Source organism: Sciurus carolinensis, chromosome 2, assembly GCF_902686445.1.
Source record: "Sciurus carolinensis chromosome 2, mSciCar1.2, whole genome shotgun sequence".
NCBI lineage: Eukaryota > Metazoa > Chordata > Mammalia > Rodentia > Sciuridae > Sciurus > Sciurus carolinensis.
The window spans coordinates 136,519,228-136,540,018 of record NC_062214.1 but is presented as its reverse complement, the minus strand read 5'-3'; the positions used below and the strand labels follow the sequence as shown (position 1 = coordinate 136,540,018).

At 35.7% G+C, this 20,791-nt stretch overlaps 2 protein-coding genes across 3 annotated transcripts in view; one reads left to right on the top strand and one right to left on the bottom strand.

Moving 5' to 3' along the window:
- Srp54 (signal recognition particle 54) overlaps positions 1-8,937 on the bottom strand; it is a 36,657-nt gene extending 27,720 nt beyond the window's left edge. The window contains 1 exon segment of the mRNA XM_047541483.1: positions 8,655-8,937. The gene's annotated coding sequence lies outside the window, so the exon portion shown is untranslated.
- The window catches only part of LOC124977719 (uncharacterized), a 102,702-nt gene continuing 90,665 nt past the window's right edge, over positions 8,755-20,791 (top strand). For both annotated transcript variants that reach the window (XR_007107246.1, XM_047541486.1), the window contains exons 1-2: positions 8,755-9,182; positions 20,145-20,266. Coding sequence is in view for 1 of the 2 variants with exons in the window: in XM_047541486.1 (XP_047397442.1) it covers positions 9,086-9,182; positions 20,145-20,266 (219 nt within the window). In the remaining variant the exon portion in view is untranslated. The remainder of the gene's footprint in view (positions 9,183-20,144; positions 20,267-20,791) is intronic.

The window sequence follows — 20,791 nt, the reverse complement described above, 5'->3', positions numbered from 1 at the left end:
TAATCCTATTAATGACACCACAATTAACTTTTTTAGGGATCATGTCATAAACAGATGACCAGTCATTTTAAAAAGTTAACTGCCCATATTATTACTTTTTTCTTTTTCCTTTTTTTAAACTGAAGATTGAACGGGGGGGAGGGGGGGGCTTCACCCTAGAGCTATATCCCCAGCATCCCCCTCCTCCTTTTTTCTGGAAGCAGGGCCTTGCTAAATTGCAGAAGCTGGTCTGGAACTTGCAATCCTCCTGCTTCAGCCTCCCAAGTAGCTGGGATTAGATGTGTGAGCCACTGAGCCTGGATAACTATCCATATTAAATGGCTCTTTCAAACTAAAAAAATTTCAGTGTGAAGTTTCTCAATACAGTTTTCCTCATATATGTACTTACTAGCAGAATATTTTTAAATACTTCTCCTTATAAAAACCTGCACTTCAACAGAAGAATAAGAATACCTAATAATATCTTTCACCTAGTGTTTTTGCCACAATTTCCAAAGATCTCTCTAAACTTTAATTATGCTTAAAATTTCAATGACTTCCCATTGTATGCAAAAGTCAAGTCCTCAAAATGAACTGTAAGGCATCCTCAAACATGCACATACACACCCTTGACTTTAATCATACTGACCACCTTGCTGTGGACTGTACCCATTTCTACCTCAGGGTTGTAGTACTAACTGGCATGTTCTTTGTGGCTGACAATATAAGCTCCCTCTCTTATCTCCTTCAGATCACTGTGCAGACACCATTTCTCAGTGATGTCTTCTCTAATCACTTATTTAAACTGAAACCCCTCCTCCCTTTATTTTTCCTATTATAACTTATTTTCTATTATCAACTTACATATGATTTATTTATTACTTGTGGTCTGTAGTCCCCCTACTGAAGTGTAAGCTGCGTAAGACAGGAATTTTTGTCTCTTTTGCTTCTCCTGTGATCTCACTGCTCTACCTATCCTCAGTCGTATACAGAGAGCCCGTAATAACAATGAACTTTATAAATGAATGAAATATTTCACACATTTGAGAAAAAGTAACCCTAGGGGCCAAACTTATGAAAAGAATTACAAATAACTCTTAAAGGCCACTAAAATAAACTAACAGATTATAACAAGTCAAAAGATATTCAATGATCTAAGTAACTGACACTGTATATTTAATATTCATTTCAAAATTTTACTCTATGCATTTCCAGTAAGATACTTAAAAATTAACCATTCCTTGTTCTAAAATGTACACTAAAAGTAGAATGCTTTTTTGGTATTATTAATATCTAACACTAAATCATAAACTGGAGTAATTTACAATTCAAGCACTCATTCAAAATACTCTTGGCTAATTAAAAAATTTGTAGATACTATCTATAAATTTTTATATGCTAGAATTTCACAAAAGAAGGATCTCTATTTAAATTGGGGTTTTTAGAATAGCAAGTGATTACTATATAGTTTCCTAGGTTTTAACACCTATTATCTCATTCCACCCTTTCAACAATTTTGAAATAAGCAGTTTAAGTAACAGAAGTTATCTCCCTATCAAAAAATCCTAAATGACTTTCTATAGCCTTTAGTTACACAGTCTAAATTTCTAAAGTATAAATAATACTTTAAGCAATAGGGTCAAATACCCATGCTGGCAAATTCCAGGAACAAATTTTGCTGCTATGCTATAATAGAAAAAAAGTCATACCTTGAATTTTTTTTCTTTTATTGGGGGGGCGGGTAACTGGGGATAACCCAGGGTGCTTTTCCACAGAAATATATCCCTGGCTCTTTTTATTTTTTATTTTGAGACAGGGCCTCACTAAGTTAGTTGCTAGGACCTCACTTAAACTGCTGATGCTAGCCTGAAACTTGTGATCCTCCTGAGTCACTTGGGATAGGCAAGCACCACTGCAGCCGGCCATGTTCCTCTTCATGGAAGAGTAAAAAGAGCTGAAAACTACCACTACCATCAGTAATGTACAAGGACTGATCTTAGCCCAAGTCACAGGTTCTTCTAACAGGAGGCTGACTAGGAGTTAGATAGTGAATGACACAAACAGGCTCAGTCTGGGGTTCCCTAAGTAAGGCAATCACAAGGCCAAGTATCCTACTTACCTGCTGCAAAGTAAAGTACTGGAAAGAGCAAGGGCTTTGAAGTCTGACAGACTTGGTTTCAAATCCCAGCTCTGTTACATACTGGCTGTGTTACTTTGGGCAAGTTTCTTAATCTCTCTGAGCCTCACTGTCCTCACCTGCAAAATGGAGATAATACCATTATCAAGGTAATTACCTGCACAGTTGTTGTGAGGACTAAATGAGACAGTATGTATAAAACTGCCTGCAAGTGTCTAAAATATTAACTATTTAATTCTATTCTTTCTTGAATGGTATCAAGTAGCTCTCCCTGTATCATCCAAAGTGTAAGTTAGAAAATTTTTGAACTGCCTACTAAAGTGCTTGTTCCATTATTGAGGAACCACTGGAGTCTTTTAATTTAGTGCCAATTACAAATACCTAGTTGTCATTCAAGAAGAGCTGCAGTCTCAAAAGAGCCACCTTTCCCTACACAAACAATTATAAATAGTCCTGCCAGAACCTTGCCTTGTCTGAGACTACACAGACCAAATGTTAAGACATTTCAAATTCTATCACAACAAAACCCTTATGAAAAAGTTATTCTAATCCCTTCTCAAAAACCAACTTTTAGGGGCTGAGGTTGTGTGGTTCAGTGTTAGAGCACTTGCCTAGCATGTGTGCGGCACTGGGTTCAATTCTCAGCACCACCCTGAAAATAAATAAATTAAATAAAGGTATCTACAAATAAAAAAATTTAAAATAAAATAAAATCAATAATACACTCAGGAACTAAATATACAAATTATTTTCATAAACATTCTTCTACATAGTATATTTCTCTAACGTAGTCAAAAGCTCATAACCAATATTTGTTTTCCTGACTATAAAAATAAATATATTTTTAAAAATTCTACATAGCATATGTATTCAAAGTCTAGGACCACAGAAAAGCAAATTTAGCAAATAATATAGTCTTTAGGTATTTTTAATGTTTTTATTAGTGCATTATTGCTAAACATAATATGGTGTTCATTTTGACATAATCATGCACCATGGAATACAATTTGCCCATTTCATTCCCTAGTACCTCCTCCCTTCCTTCCTTTCCCTCCTTTCCTCTTCTCTCCACTGGCCCTCCCCCTTTCTATTTATTGTTTTTATATATTGGTGCCTTATATGAATACGTAAAAGTAGAATTCACTGTAGTACAATCACACATGCCCACAGCACTTTTTGGTATTTTACCTGATAAAATTATTATGCTTGAATACTTGTGTAATGATAATTATTACTTTCTAATTTAGGAATTATTTTTCATGCTGAATCTACGTATTCCTCCAAGGACATAATTCACCTTTGTTTTGTGATTATAAGAAGGTACATGTTCATTATAAAAATTCAAGTATTATAGCAAGATTTAAGATAGAAAATGTAATTCCCCTAATCCTATTCACTCCCAACCCCTGGTAACAACAAATAATAACTTGCTGTATATTCCTATACATTTTATTTTCTAGGCATATAATTTAGGTAAGTTTTCACAAGAATTGTGGTTTGGGGGGAAGCAGAAAAGGAAGCAGAAATGAGAGAAGTTCTTTTCTACAACAGGCTTCCTAATGCTAAAATATGCTTAAATGCAAAAAGCAGACTATAAAATATACACAGGAATTATATATATTACATAGTTCATTTTTGTAAAAAAAAGTTTAGCAACAACTATCTAAAAGAGAACATTATTTCCATCAAGGAATTATAAATCATAATCATGAGATATCATTTTATACTTACTAGGACAGCTGTAATAAAAAAAAAACAAGGGTTGATGAGGATATGGAGGGGAGAAATCAGAACCCTCAAATACTGTTCATGGCAAAGTAGTACAGTCTTTTAGGAAACACCTGGCAATTCCTCAAAATGTTAATTTAAACACAGCAATTCCTCTCCTACATACATATGGAAGAGAAAGGATTACACATCCAAATAAAAACTTGTATATGGATGATCTTAGCATTATTCATAATAGTCAAAAAGTGGAAACAGTTGGGCACAGTAGTACATACCTTTAATCACGCTACTCAGGAGACTGAGACAAAAGGATGGCAAGTTCCAGGCTAACCTCAATGACTTAGCAAGACCTTGTCTCAAAATAAAATATACAAATAGCTGGGGATGTAGCTCAGTGGTAGAGCACCCACAGGTTCAATCTCAGTAGTACCCCCAAAAAAGGCAGAAATAACCCAAACACCCCTCAAGTGACAAATGGTTACATAAAATGTGATAGGATCCATAGAATGGGTTATCAATAGGCAATAAAAAAGCAATACAGTACTGAATACATACATAGTATGAATCTTGAAAATGTGCTAACCGAAGACAGTCACTAAAGACCATATGATTTCATTTATACAAAATGCTCAGGGGCTGGAGATGTAGCTCAGAGGTAAAGCATTTGCCTAGCATGTATGAGGTACTGGGTTCTACTCTTATAAAATAAATTAAACAAAGGTATTATGTCCATCTACAACTAAAAAAAAAAAAATCTTAAAAAATGTTCAGACTAGGCAAATCTACAGAAACAAAGAGTACATTAATAATTGCTTAGAATTCAGGAGATGGAATAAAATGAAGAGTGACTGTTAATGAGTATGGGGATTCTTCATGGGATGATGAAAACATTCTAAAATTGATTTATCATAGTGGTTGCACAACTGTAAATACACTAAAAATCTTCAAAAATGTACACTTTAGGGGAACTGTACGATTTACTAAAAATCTTCAAAAATGTACACTTTAGGGGAACTGTATGATTTATTTTAATAAAACCTAAAGAATTATCACTTGTTATTTCTGGAATATTTAACATTAGTGCCAATTACAAGTGCCTGGATGTCTTTCAACAAGTAACTTGAAATTTTTTTATTGTCTTTTCTATTTCTTTTGATAATATCCAATTTTTTATTAAGGATTTTTTAAGATGGGGTCTCATTATGATGCCCAGACTATCCTCAACCTCCTAGGCTCAGGCAATCCTCCTGCCTTGGCCTCCTGAGTAGTTGGAACTACCCTTGTATATCGCCACAATGCACACCACCACATCAAGACTATTTTCTTTCTTTCTTTCTTTTTTTTTTTTTTTGTAATTGTAGATGGATAGTATGCCTTTGTTTTATTTATTTATTTTTATACAGTGCTAAGAATAGAACCCAGTGTCTCACATGTGCTAGGCAAGCACTCTACCACTGAGCTACATCCCCTGCCCAAGACTATTATTTTTTAAGTCAAGAGGAAAATTATTTTCCAAAGTGCTCCACTTGAGAACTTTGAACAGTATTAGTCAAAAGGTAAGTAGTGAGACAGAGTTGCCATTGGTATTCATATATTCATTAAATACCTACTGTATGAGAAAAGTTCTAACTCCAAATCAATAAATTAACAATACAAAGAAGATTCCCTTGTTAACTTCAGAAGATAAATTATGTGTCATACCACAAACTCCCCTTCCTTAATTTTGCACCACAGGTTATATTCAATTACGGCAGAAAATATCAAACAATTTTCTCTTCAATTAAAATAACTGGGTTTTCAAATTTAAAACTTATTTTAGTATTAAAAATAACATTACACAACACTTCATAATTTAATGGCAGAAAAGAAATACAAAAGTTCAATTAATAACAAGAGGTAATAACTTGAAAGAAAAGGAGGTTTAAGAGGCATATGTTCAAGGAAAAAAAAAAGGCTCAGCCAGAATCCCCAGGGATGATAGCTAACAAAGATTTTTGGAGAAACAATGTTACTAAGTTCTTGATTAGGAGAGCAAATCAAGGCATTTATATTTTGAAAAAGGTCACTGTTTATCCTGAGGTACCAGTGTTACTAATCACTGCATTTCAAAGAAAATATAGGAATGGAAATCTGTTTCATCATTTTAAAATATCTTTAGGCTAGTGGTATTTGTCCCAGCTACTGAGGCTGAGGCTGAAAATCACTTAAGTCCAGGAATTCAAGACCAACTTGAGCATTATAACAAGATCTTGTTTCAAAATAATAATTATATATATATATATATATAATGTAAAAACATATCTTTAGAAACAATGTAATAAATACATCTAAAGGAGAAAGACTCAGGAGACTACAAACCCTAGCCATACTCCAGAAGTTTAGCAGAACTTGTGAGTTTGAATCAGGGAAACAAAGACAAATTACAAGAAAGTACTAGAATCAAGGACTAACTCATGAAGTAGAATCTATGGAAACTTATGACCAAATGACTGTGGAAGGTGAAGGAGAAACAAGGCAAAAATTACTCCGGAATCTCTAGTTTTAATAACCAAATCGCTACTGATGTCATTAACCAAAGAATAAAAAGCAAAAAGGGAAGGTGGTTTGAAAGTAAAGACTAAATACAGAAAAGAAGCAAAAGTCTTAAGGGTGGTTTGTAATGGTCTATTACTTAAGTTGGATGTGCACATAAGCATTCGTTTTATTAGCCTTTTTATTTGTTATTTCAAAACATCACTAGGTTATTCACGCTCCTCTCAACTCCTGGGTTCAGACAACCTGCCTCAGCCTACAAAATAGCTGGGACTATAGGTGCAGTACATGCCACCACATCCAGCTTACCTCTCACCACTTTCTTTTTGGTATTAGGGTGCTTTACCACTGAGTTGCATCCCCAGCTCCTTTTACTTTTTTGAGACAGTGTCCCTAACTTGCTGAGGCTAGCCTTGGATTTGTGATTCTTCTGCCTCAACCTTCCGAGTAGCTGGGATTACAGGTATGCGCCACTGCACCTGGTCAGTTTATGTTTTTCTAAACTGAACATTCATATAACAAAACTTAATTAACAAGGGGTCAAAACTCAAAATCAAAAACTCTGAAAATCATTTATTTTATAGACTTTTATATATATGATACATGTCAAAGTGAAAAAAGGAAGATAGACCTATTGAGTTTGCAGAAAGCACAGAATTGTCATGAAATGGAGGCTAAAGAAAAAGGTTTGGAAATGACTGCATAAAGATGATGTCTCAAAAGTCACATGCAGATGAGAACTCTCAAGGTAAGACAATGAAAGACCACGGATTATAGAATGACTAAGGGACAACTAAAAAGAGAGTTAACTAAGACCAAAATTAACCAAAGGGATAGAAGCTTTTACTAATTTCTTTCCCCTCCCCCAAAGGCACATAGAAGAAAATCAAAGTAAAAAAAAAAAGAGAGGGAAGGAGGGCTTGAAGGTTCTTTTACATAGGTATTCTATATATTAAGTTAGAAAACAGTAATTGGTCATATCAAACAAACTGGGAAAAAGGGGTTTGAGGGCAATGTTTCCCTTCTCTATAGCACCATGATTACTATTTTCTAGGCACCATACCAAACATGTTACCTAATTTCCTTTCACCCTATAATAAGCCTATTAGATAGATGAGGAACTGAGGCTAGATTGTAATAGCAACTTGGTGAGTGCCATACATCTTTTAAAAAGCACATAAATGCTTATCTGTGTTCCCAAATCTTTCCATTCTTTATGCCTAACTAGAGTTCTCATTATTCATCTTTTAAAATCTTTAAAAAAGTTTTCTTAGTTATATACGAACACAGTATCTTTATTTCATTGATTTGTTTTTCAGTGATGCTGAGGATCAAACTCAGTGCCTCACAAATGCCAGGCAAGCGTTTCTACCACTGAGCTTACAACCCCAGCCCTCATTATTCATCTTGATATAATGTATATTATGTGCCTCTCTTTCTCTTGTACTATTAGCTTCTCAATGGCAGGTTTGTGTATTTCATTTCTGTATCACTAAAGTTAAGAACAAATAAATGTTTTGTTGAACGAAGCATATGAAAGAATCAGGTGAATATGGCATCAAGAAACCAATAAAGGAGTTTCAAAAAATGGATGGTCCGTAGTGTCGAATGGTAGGTACAGTATAGAAAGCAACCCGATGTATCTTATCACTAGCACCGAACACCGGTCATTCTTACTCATTATCTATGTTACATATGCAGGACAATGTGTTAAACACTACAATACAAAGGAAAATAAAATCTGGTACATATCCAAAGGTTCTGGGGGAAGTAGCCACATCTAATTCTTGCTCAAGAAAGCAAATTTACCAGAGTCAAATCTACAAATACCTTCATCTCACTTGGCCCAGGTAAATCTGAGGTCAACTTAAAGGGTCACAGCACGTTTTACTAAAATTTCTACCGGAGGACACAAGATAAAAAGGCCAGACCACCTCAGTCTTCGTGACACGTCAGAAAGTGGCGAGAAAAGGTCACTCCCTCCGAAGGCTCTCGCCCACTTACCAGGGTAGGAGATAGCCCTAACTGTCCCACCGTAGTCTGCAGAAAGGAAAATGCACACACTTACCGCAAAAAAACACTGCTGACGCCGTGGCCCTAAGGGCCGGGGAGTCCTCCGCGAGGCCCAGGAGGTGAAAGGAAACCCAGGGAAGGTGGGAGCAGACAGAAAAATACGACCCCACAACCCAACTCCCCAAACTACATTTAACTAGGGTCCCAGCGCCCAACACCGAGACACCAACTACCACCAGCTGAAGACCGACGACTGCCACCGAACCTTCCGCCCATGAGGAGACGTCATCACTCGGCGTAGTCCAGCCTTTCTAAAGAGGATACACTTCCGTTTCCGGGGCACAGCGCCGCTTTTTTTCGGTACATCTGCCGAAAGGATTCGGGGAAGTGTTTCCTTTGTTTCGATTGGCTTTGGTTTCAGTTTTGTACCGTTAAGTGACTGCGGAAGCACATTTAGTAGCAAATTAGGCTCCCTCGGGGCGCAATCTAGGAAAGAAAGTCAGGCCTCGAGGAGCCACCTTAAGAAAAGGGAACTAGATCGAAGGAGGTGCTTCTGAGAACTCCAAAACGGGGCGTGGCTTAGGGGTTTCGTAGTCCAGTGAGGCGGGATCCACGGAGGGTGGGGTCAGAAGTCGGGACTCACCTCGGGTGCGCGTGCGCTATTCGAACGCGATCCTGAGCTGCTTGCTGCAGAACATGGAGTTTTGCGCCGCTCAGCGAGCTATACTTCAACTGCTGGGTTCCGTGGCTCCTGCTGACCGCCCAGCGCTGCTACAGTGGATGCGAACTACACGTAAGCGACCAGAGGCAGATGCCGGCAATGGGGGCAAGGATATGCTGAGGGCACTGACCTTTGGAGATTTAGCAGAGGTGAAACCGAAAGCCTTCCCTGGGGTCGCTGTACTGACCTCTGCTTTTCTATGGGGTAGTTTGACGGCGGCACACCTCAGACGTTGGGCGGCTTAGAGGACCACCTACTCGGGATGGGATACAAGAAGATCAACCAGGCTATAGGGAGGTGGTTTGTGATTTCCTCGCAGACTTAGACCTAGAGCCTCCTTATGCCTAAACCCTTTTTTGAAAAAAAGAAAAAGGGTTGGGCTTTGACCTCCTCATTACTCTCACAAATGAATACTACCTGAAAAAGCATTTTACAAAAAAGGTTTTGGCCCGTAGAACTAGAAAATATTACCCTGTAGGTAAAATCACCTGTATTTTCTCCATTGTTAAATGGACCATTTAATAGCAGTTTTTCGGCGTGTGACTTTGATTTTAAACGGCTTAATTTAAAATTAAAAAATGATAAAAAGCACAAGTTAGAACTGAGGAAATTGGTAAATAGATATGGTTATTGAAAAATAAGATCTTTCTATTCTAGCAAAGTGATACCTAGTGAAAACAGAAACACAAAAATTGTATAGTCTCTTTTTGGTTACTATGCCAAACCATACCTCTCTACCTCTAAATGTTCATTTCCAGGGTTATTTTTGTTCAGACTCATTTGAAATATTCTTGTTTTCTGATGACTCCCAATTTTAGACTTTCAACCTTGACCTCTTCCAAAAACTCTGTTTTTGTGATCTTAGAGTAAATCACCAGGTTTAGGTATTAAAATAATTATTAAATATTTTTGGATATCATTTTAAATAATATGCCAAACCAATGTTAACTTGAACATCTGATAGAGATGTTTATCCTGGAAACTAGAAAACCAGAGGTAGAGCTTCATATTTATATACACATACAATATTATCTCAAGATAGGATTTCCAAAATATTTATTCTTATGTTACTTCATTTAAATCCTTTCTTATAGTGGGCTGCTGTCTGCATTCCTATAATCCCAGCCACTGGAATCAGGGTTCCAGGCCAGCATGGGCAACATAGGCAGACCTTGTCTCAAAAATAAACACATGTGTGTAATCAACAACTTCCATCTAGTTTTTTTACGTTCATCAATCCAAGGTCATTTAATCTACAAACACTGAATGCTTACAGAAGTTCTCTTATTGCCTTTCCTGGAAGTTGCAAAATTATTGAAATATCCTTCCTTTTGAGAACATTTAAGTCTTATGGAACCATTTGTAAATTAAATCTCTGACTTTAGAGCATCATCTGAGACTCCATATTTCAAAATCAGGATGACTTGAAAGCATGTCTGGATGTTAATTTTGTAAAAAAAAAGTCTCAGTGTTGAGAGTGTCACATCTTAAAGTGAAAGTGGTGTACTTTTTAAAATCAACCTAGAAAAACAGTATGTGCCTTTTTATTGTGGCAAAATACACATAACTTAATATTTACCATTTTAACCATTTTTTAGTGTATAGTTCAATGGCATTAAGTACTGTCACCATCATCCATTTCATTTTTCCAAACTGAAACTTTTGGTGTACTTTTTTTTAATCAAGTGGTCTATATGTGGCACTAAAGATTTTTCCAGACAACCATTTCTTGTTTTCCTGATTTTCTTTGTTCAGGAAAAAAGAATTATTTTTTTCTCTGGCATTGTCACTTACATAATATCTCATTTGTATATTTACTTAAACCTTTAATCATTGTGACTCCTCGAACTTTTATACCATTTAATGAAATAGCAAGAGAATAATAGGCATTGAGTATGACTTTGGTTTTGAGTTTCCTGTTTGTTAACACTGGATGACCGGATGGGGATTGTGGCTCAGTGGTAGACCAGTTGCCTAGCACACGGGATGCCCTGAGATCCTCAGTACCACATAAAAATAAAGGTATTGTGTCCACCTACAACTCAAAAGATATATATATATTTTTAAAAACTGGTTGACAGGGCTGGGGTTGTAGCTCAGTGGTACAGTGCTTGCCTAGCACATGTGAGGCACTGGGTTCAATCCTCAGCATCACATAAAAAAATAGCTGAGACAGGAGGATCATGAGTTCAAAACCAACCTCAGCAAAAAGCGAGACGCTCAGCAACTCATTGAGACCCTGTCTCTAAATGAAATACAAAATAGGACTGGGTATGTGGCTCAGTGGTCAAGTGCCCCTAAGTTCAATCCCCAGTGCCAAAATAAGTAAATAAATAGATAGATGAATAAATAAATGGTATTGTGACAAAAAACACGCCGTATTATTTTTTAAAAACTGAATGACATTTAAATACTGCTAACAGGTAAATTCAAAATAATTTCAAATACACAAAAGAAGGAATAAAATTTGTGGTCTCTGTAAGGACAGTGGGATTATCACACTAAGACTTTAGGTCATTTATAATCATGCTGGTAGAATCTGAAACTTGAACCTGGACAAAGCCAAGCACTTGGCAATGTCTGCTACAATTTAAAATTTAGAAGAAGTTCAGGTAGGAGCCTACATTTTGTCTTAATACAACTTAGGCTAAATAAAGGTCTAGGAAACATGGAGCACCAGTTTGGAAGGATGAACTCCAAGGAGCAAAGCAGGCAAATAGAGGTCCCTCCTTCACTACATATAAAGCAATTAAAAAGACAGTAGTACCTCAGTTCATTGACAACAGAGCATCTCTTCCCTTCTATCTCCTGATGTAAATCTAGATTTCAAAGTGCAGGAAAGTGAGATGGGGGTGAAACTGAGTGGTAGAGTGTTTGCCTAGCATGCCCAAGACCCTGGGTTCTATCCCCAGCACCTCAAAAAAAACAATAAAAAGTAGTATATATTATATAGGGAAATGACTGCAGTCCCTTAAGTAAAGGAAGCTGAAAGCTAGAACTGCAAGTGGGGCTCCCATAGAGAAGTGTGTATGTGTGTGTGTGTGTGTGTGTGTGTGTGTGTGTGCATGCACATGTGCAAACATTGAAACATTGATTTGTTAACATGTTATTCTGAAACCTCTGAAGTTTTCCTGGCTATGCAAATATAAATGGGGGAAGTCAAGCCAATAGTTCAATACAGTTTTACTTAGGATCAAATTACAAAGGAGAAAATTGGTGTTTGCTCTAAGGAAATTAGCAATATCATCAAGGAAATATTTAAATACTTAAAGAAAATAATTGTTGAATAGAAGCTCCTAGACACTTTTCTGTATCCTTTATTTAAACACGTCTTCATTGAGCAGAATTGATTGTGTGGCTGAGCAGCTAGAGTTGTTAGAGGTTCTTTGAAATTTCCACAGTTCTAAAAGTGAGTCTAGGATCTAGTTATATCTGTTAGCCTATTGCTCCAATTTTATATTGTATTAGTCATGAGGAGGTATCCTTGTAACTTCAGATTTTCTGATCTTTATTAAAACCACATGAACTTACAAGTTCTCAATCATGAGATAATATTAGAAATAGCAAAAACTAGAAAAGTGTACTGAGCAAAAATTTTCCATCAAATAAAATAATTGTACTTTTCTCAAAATCTCCTTTGTTGTATATTTAAAATGGCTATGATATGTAAAAAGAATAATATAGCATGAGCAAGTAGGTTTATCCCAGGAATGCCCTGTTGTTTAGACATTAGAAAATCAGTCAGTGGATTCACCATAACTGAATAGAGATTCTAACCAGTATTTCATGGACAAAACTAAAAAAAAAAAAAAAAAAAAAAGGAAGTATCCCAATTAGAAAGTAAAAAGTAAAACTGTTCACACACAACTTAATTCTCTACATAGAGATCCTAGAGAATATGCAAAAAGGCTAGTACTTAATCACAGGCTACAAGCATATTTTGTAGTTTTCATTATATAATCTTTCACATTTTTTCTCAGATTTACCCTGATAATGCTATTACAAATGGTATCTTAAATTTACTCAATTTTGATTGTCAAGTATATGTAATTTTTGAACCAGATGTGGTGGTGCACGCCTCTGATCCCAGCTACTTGACAAGCAGAGGCAGAAGAATCACAAGTTTGAAGTCAGCATGGGCAACTGAGCAAGACTCCCTCTCAAAATAAAAAATATAAAGGACTGAGAATGTAGCTCAGTGGTAGAATACCCCTCAGTTCAGCCCCAAGTTCCACAAGAAATTGAGGTTTAAACAAGATTGGTTTAAAGTAAGTATGTGAGGTCTCTTATAGTGGGGAGAAACTGAAATCAAGGAGTTATATATGAGGTAGTAATGTGTGTAAGTGTGAAGCATTGACTGTTGGCTGTGAGGTTGTTTAAGTGGGAATGAAGAGGTAATAGGATTTAAAGTTAAAAGTGGTAGGACTTAATACCTGACTAGATATAAAAAGTGAGTTTGATTCACAGACTATCATCCTTGTGATGTTTCATTCCCCATGTATTTAATTCAAATATAATTAGGGGCACAGGCACCATGGCACACACCTATAATCCCAGCAGCCCAGGAGCCTGAGGCAGAAGGACCTGAGTTTGAAGGCAGCCCATCAGTTTATCAAGACATTAAGCAACTTATCAAGACTCTGTCTCAAAATTTCAAAAAAGGGGTAAAGATGTTCAGTGGTTAAGCACCCCCATCCCAGGGTTCAATCCCCAGGACCCCACCCCCAAAATAAATAAATATATATATATATACACACACACACACACACACACACATATATATATATGTGTATATATATATATATAGTGTGTGTATGTGAGAGTGTGTGTGTAGGAAATTTTAAATTAATTTTGCACTTTAGAGAAGCTCTTCTATCTCTCTTCCCTTCCCACCTACTTATATAATTTGAGAAAAACTTTACTGTCCTTGGGTAGCTGATTTGCACTTTCCTTTAATCTTTCTCCAAGTTACATACTGTTTCTGCAGTAGCTTTTATACATGTTAAAATATGGTCAGCCTCACTAGAAAGTAAATGCAAATTAAAACAACCAGGTTTGTTTGTGATAATATTCAATGCTATGATGGTTTGATGAGACATATAATCTTATTCACATCTGTTAAAGTGATAAAATCTTTCAGGCAAGAAATTTGCAAATATGTAGCAAAAGCCCTTGCAATGTTTAAGTACTTTCCAATTTGAAAAAAATATATAGTAAGGAAATAATCCTAGAGATATAAGCGGACGATGGACCAAAACGTTAGTGGCAGTGTTCCTAATTTTTCACAACTATGACTATATCTAACTGTCAAGGCGTAGGAGTGAATAGTTAGAGACCACACATATGATGGAATATTTAACAAACTTTAGAAATAATGTTTCAACAAATTTAATTTTTTTTGATGCAGATATATAAATTTTTTTTTTTATGTTCCCCAGACTGACCATATACCCCTAGTCTCAAGCATTCTTCCTGTCTCAGCCTCCTGAGTAACTAAAGTGAATTCCAGTTTTACAGGCTTCCGTAATACCATATTGTACCTTTCTGATATTTTATAGCAGTTATTAGAAAAAAAAAAAAAAAGTCTTGCTATTCATTTCAAAAGTTACTTGACAACCATTACAAATAGTAAAATTAATTTTAACCTTCTTGAGATAAAAATTTCCCTTTGAAGTCTGAAAGTATCTACTATTATGAATCCATGACATTTTAGATAAAAAGAACAGAATAAAAACATTTATGAAAACATGAGATGAGTATTTTTAACTCTTAAATGATTAAATTGGGCATGTAACTCACCTAATTAATTCATGGGCCCAGGATTTGAATTCAAGTGGTCTCAATTCCAAAATCTACTTTTTTTTTTTAAAACCTCTATTCAGAGTTTTTCCCAGAGTTAGCATCCTAGAGAACAGGACATAGCTAGCTAAGTGAGGATGGTTTTAACTAAAAGTTGAAAATAAGAACCAGAACCCAAGGAGAAATTATTATTTTTTTAATGATGTTAAGTAGCAAACCTAGCACCTCAATACATGGTAGGCAAGTGCTCTACCCCATCCCCGAGAAATGATTTTAAATGAGTGGGCTTTTTTTTTTTTTTTTTAACTTTTGTGTTTTTGTTGTTTTGTTGTTGTTATTGTTTTGGGTGGTGCTAGGGATTGAACCCAGGGTCTTGTGCATGCTAGGCAAGCTCTCTACCAGCTAAGTTATATCCCCAACCCTAAATGAGTGATTCTTATACCTCATTGTGCAATGTTTGATTGCTTGACTCTGGAACCAAAAATGGAGAAGATAATGGTATTACCTCAGATGTTTTGAAGACTAAAAGGAAATGCATGTACAGCATGTAGCACAGTGACTTACATATAGTACCCAATAAGTATTAACTATTATTACTAAACATCTCTTTTTTTAATTGTCGATGGACTCTTATTTATTTAGTTATTTATATGTGATGCTAAGGATCAAACCCAAGACCTCACACATGCCAGGCAAGTGCTCTACCACGGAGCCACAACTCCAGCCCCTAAACATCTCTTAAGAAAACTTTTTTAGAAAATATATTTCCAGGGCTGGAGTTGTAGCTCAGTGGTAAAGCGCTTGCCTAACATGTGTGACACACTGGGTTCTGTTCTCAGCACTGCATATTAATAAAATAAAGGTCCATTGACAACTAAAAAAAATTAAAAAGAAAATATATTTCCACACCCATGCATACGTCTTCACGTGCCTTTTTTTGACCACCTAAAGCCCTTATTTTGATCCTCTTGACTAGAATCAGGATGTAAAAACCCTTCAGTAAATAAAGAAATCTGTTCATCCTTGAATGTGGTTAAATCAGAGTTTGTTGTCCATGTTAAGGGATGCCTCTCATTTCCACCTGAGAGCCTCCAACACCAGTCTTGGGGCTGGGGGTGTTACTCAGTGTTAGAGTGCTTGCCCAGCATAAGCAAAGCTCTGGGTTTGATCCCTAGCACTGTATAAACAGACACACACAAATGCAATCTTCCCTTATGAATGAATAAGTGGTGACTGAGTAATTTAATATGCAATTTAAACGTACCTTTGATTTTGACTGGTGATGCTTACATCATTTGGTGGATTGACTCCCAGATAAATACATTTAACTAAGGAATCAGCTGGAAATTCATAGTGATGGTTCATAGTTTACCACCAGTCTCACATTTCTCCAGCTTCCTAGATTTTTACATATGATCCATTATGACTCTATTGCTGCCACCATTCCTCCCAATTTTATCAATAACCCAGTAGCAGTAATAGTCAGAGTTCTAGAGTTGTACAAAATTATAGAAGAAGAAAACAAGCTAAGGTAATCATGGGCTGGAGAACTAGGTTTGCCAAAATGTTCAGTTCCAGGGCCAAATTTTATTAAAGAGTCTGTTGAGAAAGCCCGTAAGATAGCAAAGATGACAAAGGATATGGCTGCCACATCATATGAAGAACCATGCTTAGAATGAGGGAGAAAAGACTAAGGAAGTGATAGAAGACCTGCTACTAGCTGCCTTCTTTCCACTTAGAGAGGCTGTATGATATTGTAATTCAGACTTGGACCTGCCTTCTCATCCCAGTTCTCCCAGTTTCTGGCCTGTGTGATCTAAGGCAAATAACTTAATCGTCTAATCTCAGATTTTTTTTTTTATTGTGGAAACAACTGTTAATAGTACCACCTTATAGGGTTCTTAGAAGTTAATGGTTACGTTTGATAAGCTCTGAAAATTCTAGTATACCTTAAGGACTCATTTAGTAAATGTATAACATTAAAGAGAATGATAACGTTAAGCTGAAATTGAAAAAAAATTTGAGTTAAAGGGCTGGGGTTGTAGCTTAGTCATAGTGTGCTTGCCTGGCATGCAAGGTACTGGGTTTGATCCTCAGCACCACATAAAAATAAATAAATGAAGTAAAGTATTGTGTTCATCTATAACTAAAAAAAAATTTTTTTTTAGGTTATAGAGGGGAAGATTCTGGAAAAAATGCTGTCCTTAATGTGGTAAAGATTGAACAACTAGATAAAAGATATCAAAGGATTCATATATGGTATTTTGCCTTTTAGTACAAGGTCATAGTGCAAATTCCTTTTCTGCTCTAAGACTCTGATTTTATAAAGGCAAAACTCTTTTATTAACATGTTATTTTTGTTACAGAATTAAACCCAAAAAGGCCATAAAATAATTTAATAAGATATATATATATATTTTTTTTTGCTTCTTTAGTTACACCACTTAACAAGAATCACTGGTGTAAGTAATATTATTAGAATTAAATTTGAATCATAGTAGCTCTCACATTGTGTTCTAGCTACAGAAGGAAACTAAACAAACGTTAGATATTAATTAGCACCCTGGGAAAATTTAGGTTTCAGAAGTACAATGAAAAAAGCTAGTATAAAAAAAAAAATGCATCAAAGATGTTAATTAAGTTCCACCTAAAATAATTTGGAAGGCTTTTGTGGGTGTGTGTGTATGTGTGTGTGTGTATGTGTGTTGCTAGGGATTGAACCCAGGGACTCACACAGGCAAGTGTGCTACCTCTGAACTACATCTCCAGCCCAGAAAGTCATCTTAAATATTATTTTTGTTCTCTATAATTTATATTGTCTCCTAGAAATTATTTGAAGCAATAACTTAGAATAATATCCTAGGTATGCAAAGAAACTTTTGAAAAAGAGTTAAAAGGCCTTCCCACATTAGTACGGAGAGCCAAGTAATTTATCTTGGTATTAATTATTATTGCTCAAAGAGAATTTATGTAGAGAAAGCATCTTTGTACATAGGAACTCAGTGGAATAGAGAAAAAGAACACATTTTTCAGGAGCATCATTGTAGTTGTTGGTCTGCTTTGTAACTTTTGGCAATTGTTTTGACCATAAAAGACCCACCCAGTTTCCTAATCTGTAAATGTAATCTTACTTTGTCTTTCTCACAAGGATGTTGTAATAGTTAAATGACTTAGTTTCTGTATGAAAGAATTTTGTAAGCTGTAAAACCTGCAATTTTAAGTTATTTGTGACATACATTTCTGATCACAATATGCTATTGCACAGTATGGTGATAATAATGTACTGTATATTTCAAAAAGCTAGAATAAAGGATTTTGAATGTTTTTACCATAAATAAGTATGTATATGTTCAACCTGATTTAAACAGTATACCCTGTGTGCATGTATCAATACCTCATGACACCTCTTAAATATATATAATTTTTATGTTGTATGGATCAGTTTAAATATTTTTTTTAATAAAGAAGATCATGAGCTTACTTAAAGACAACCAGACATTTGGGGGATGTGGAAATGGATGACATTTCCTTCAGGATGTCCTTGTTTTCATTCTATAGCTGTTTTTCTTTCTTTCATTTTGTTGTGGTGGCAGTGGTAAATACAGCACTTACATGTGCTCTATCAGCCAGTTATATCTCATTCCCTATAGCTATTTTAAACAGTAAGAAAGATACAATTCCTTGGGGTCATTTTATCCTACCAAGAATTTAGTATGAGACAGTCTCTTAAAGGAAAGATAAAATACTTTGTTTTCTATTCCATCATTTTATCGAGTTCATTCCAGTCTGCTTTTAGCATCCTGGAGAGTAGCCAAAAGTATTTTATTTCTAGGTAAGTCATTCTATTTTAAATTTGTACATGAACTGCTTAGAAATTATACTTGTTTTAGAATCAATTAAAAAATAAACTCACTGCCAGACACAGGGGCAGATACCTACAGTCCCATTAGCTCAGAAGACTGAGGCAGGAGGATCTCAAATTCAAGGCCAGCCTCAGCAACTCAGCAAGGCCTTAAGCAACTTAGATCCTGTTTCAAAACAAACAAAAAGGGCTGAGGAAGAAACTCAATGGTAAAACATCCCTGGGTTCAATATCTGGTAATATATATATATATTAGCCCACAGAAAAGGTGAAACAACAATGAACACCATTTTATATCCTCATCTAGATTCACCAACTATTAATCTCTTCACCATTTTTATTGCTTCTCTCCCATTCTTCTCCCCCATCTTCTTCTTTTATCAGACCACTCAAAATTAAGCCACAACCTTCAGAAACATACTATTTTAATTATCATTTTATCTTCTGCTCTAGTGCAGCAGAGCAACATGATTATTTATGGTATAGTTTATTCCAGATGTTAGGATGTTAGTGTCTTTTTAAATTTGAAGTCAAGCACATTTTATTGGAGTCAGGGATATTTAGATTACTAAGGTAATCTTAGTAGCCCTTGAGCAATGACTCCTAAATTTCTGAGATCCATGTAGTCAGAGATAAAATATTTGACTACTTATTAATGAGCTTGAGACTCTACATACTAAAGAAAGTACTTTTGAATAAAAATAACAGTTAAAATACTACATATTTTCTTAAATGTCTGCTTTGATTGGCAATTTGGGAAAAGAAAAAGTACAACATTTTAAGTTAAACCTGTTTTAGAACTTGAATTTGTTGCCAGGTATGGTGGTGCACACCTAGAATCCCAGCAAGAGGCTGACGCAGGAGGATTGCAGGTTTGAGGCCAGCCTCAGCAATTTGGCAAGGCCTAAACAACTTAACAAGACCCTGTGTCAGAATCAAAAATTAAAAAAGGGCTGGACATGTATCTCAGTGGTAAAGCACCCCTGGGTTCATTCCCCAGTACCCAAAAAAAAACCCTTGAATTTGTCTTTTTTTTTTTTTTTTTTTTTTGGTGAGGGTGGTTACTAGGGAATGAACTCAGAGGCATTCAACCACTGAGCCACATCCTCAGCCCTCTTTTGTATGTTATTTGGAGACAGGGTCTCACCCGAGTTGCTTAGCGACTCTCTTGCTGAGGCAAGCTTTGAACTCATGATCCTCCTGCCTCAACCTCTGGGATTATAGGCCTGCACCACAGCACCTGGCTTGAGTTTGTCACTTTTTAAAAGGTTTATTTTTATAAATTGATGCTGTCTGATGAAAAATATCCATTTTAATCATTTAATCTAGGCATGACTACAATTATAAGAACTATTTCTTTATTTTTCCCCCAGGAGATTTTGATGAATTCACTCAAGACAATAATGACATAATGTTGAAAAACATAGCTGATGACCTTCGGAACTGCTTACCTTTAGAGACCATGCTTTCCTCAGAACATCTAGTCCTTCAAAAAGTAAATACATTAAATCAAATTAATTTACTATTTGTATTACTTTAGGATTCTTCTGTTCTTCTCTAAGACTACAGCCTCTTTTATCTAATTACTCTTAAATTCAGCTTTAAACAACTTTTCATGTAGTGCTTCAACCATGTTTCCTTTTCTTTTGAATCCTTAACCTTCTGACTCCCTAGTAATAGTTATTCAACAAATATTTCTTGAGTGCATCCTGGTTGTCAGGCACTCAAAAATCAAAAACAATGTCCAGTAAGGGCCAGTAGTCTTATCCTTGTATACATCATTGTCCTGGTTTTCTCTTCCTTGTTCCATTTCCCTCACTTACCACAAATAAACTTCATCTTCTTATTTATTTCTCCTGCTTTTATGTTGCATATTTTTTCCTTATTCTTCCATTTCTTTTTTTCTCAAATAGTTCCTGTTTTCCTTCTCTTAACAACTCTCCTCATTCAAGTTCCTTCAAACCTGGACACCTAAGGAAGACATGCTACAAATATTATTTTTTAAAGCAAAACTAATAAT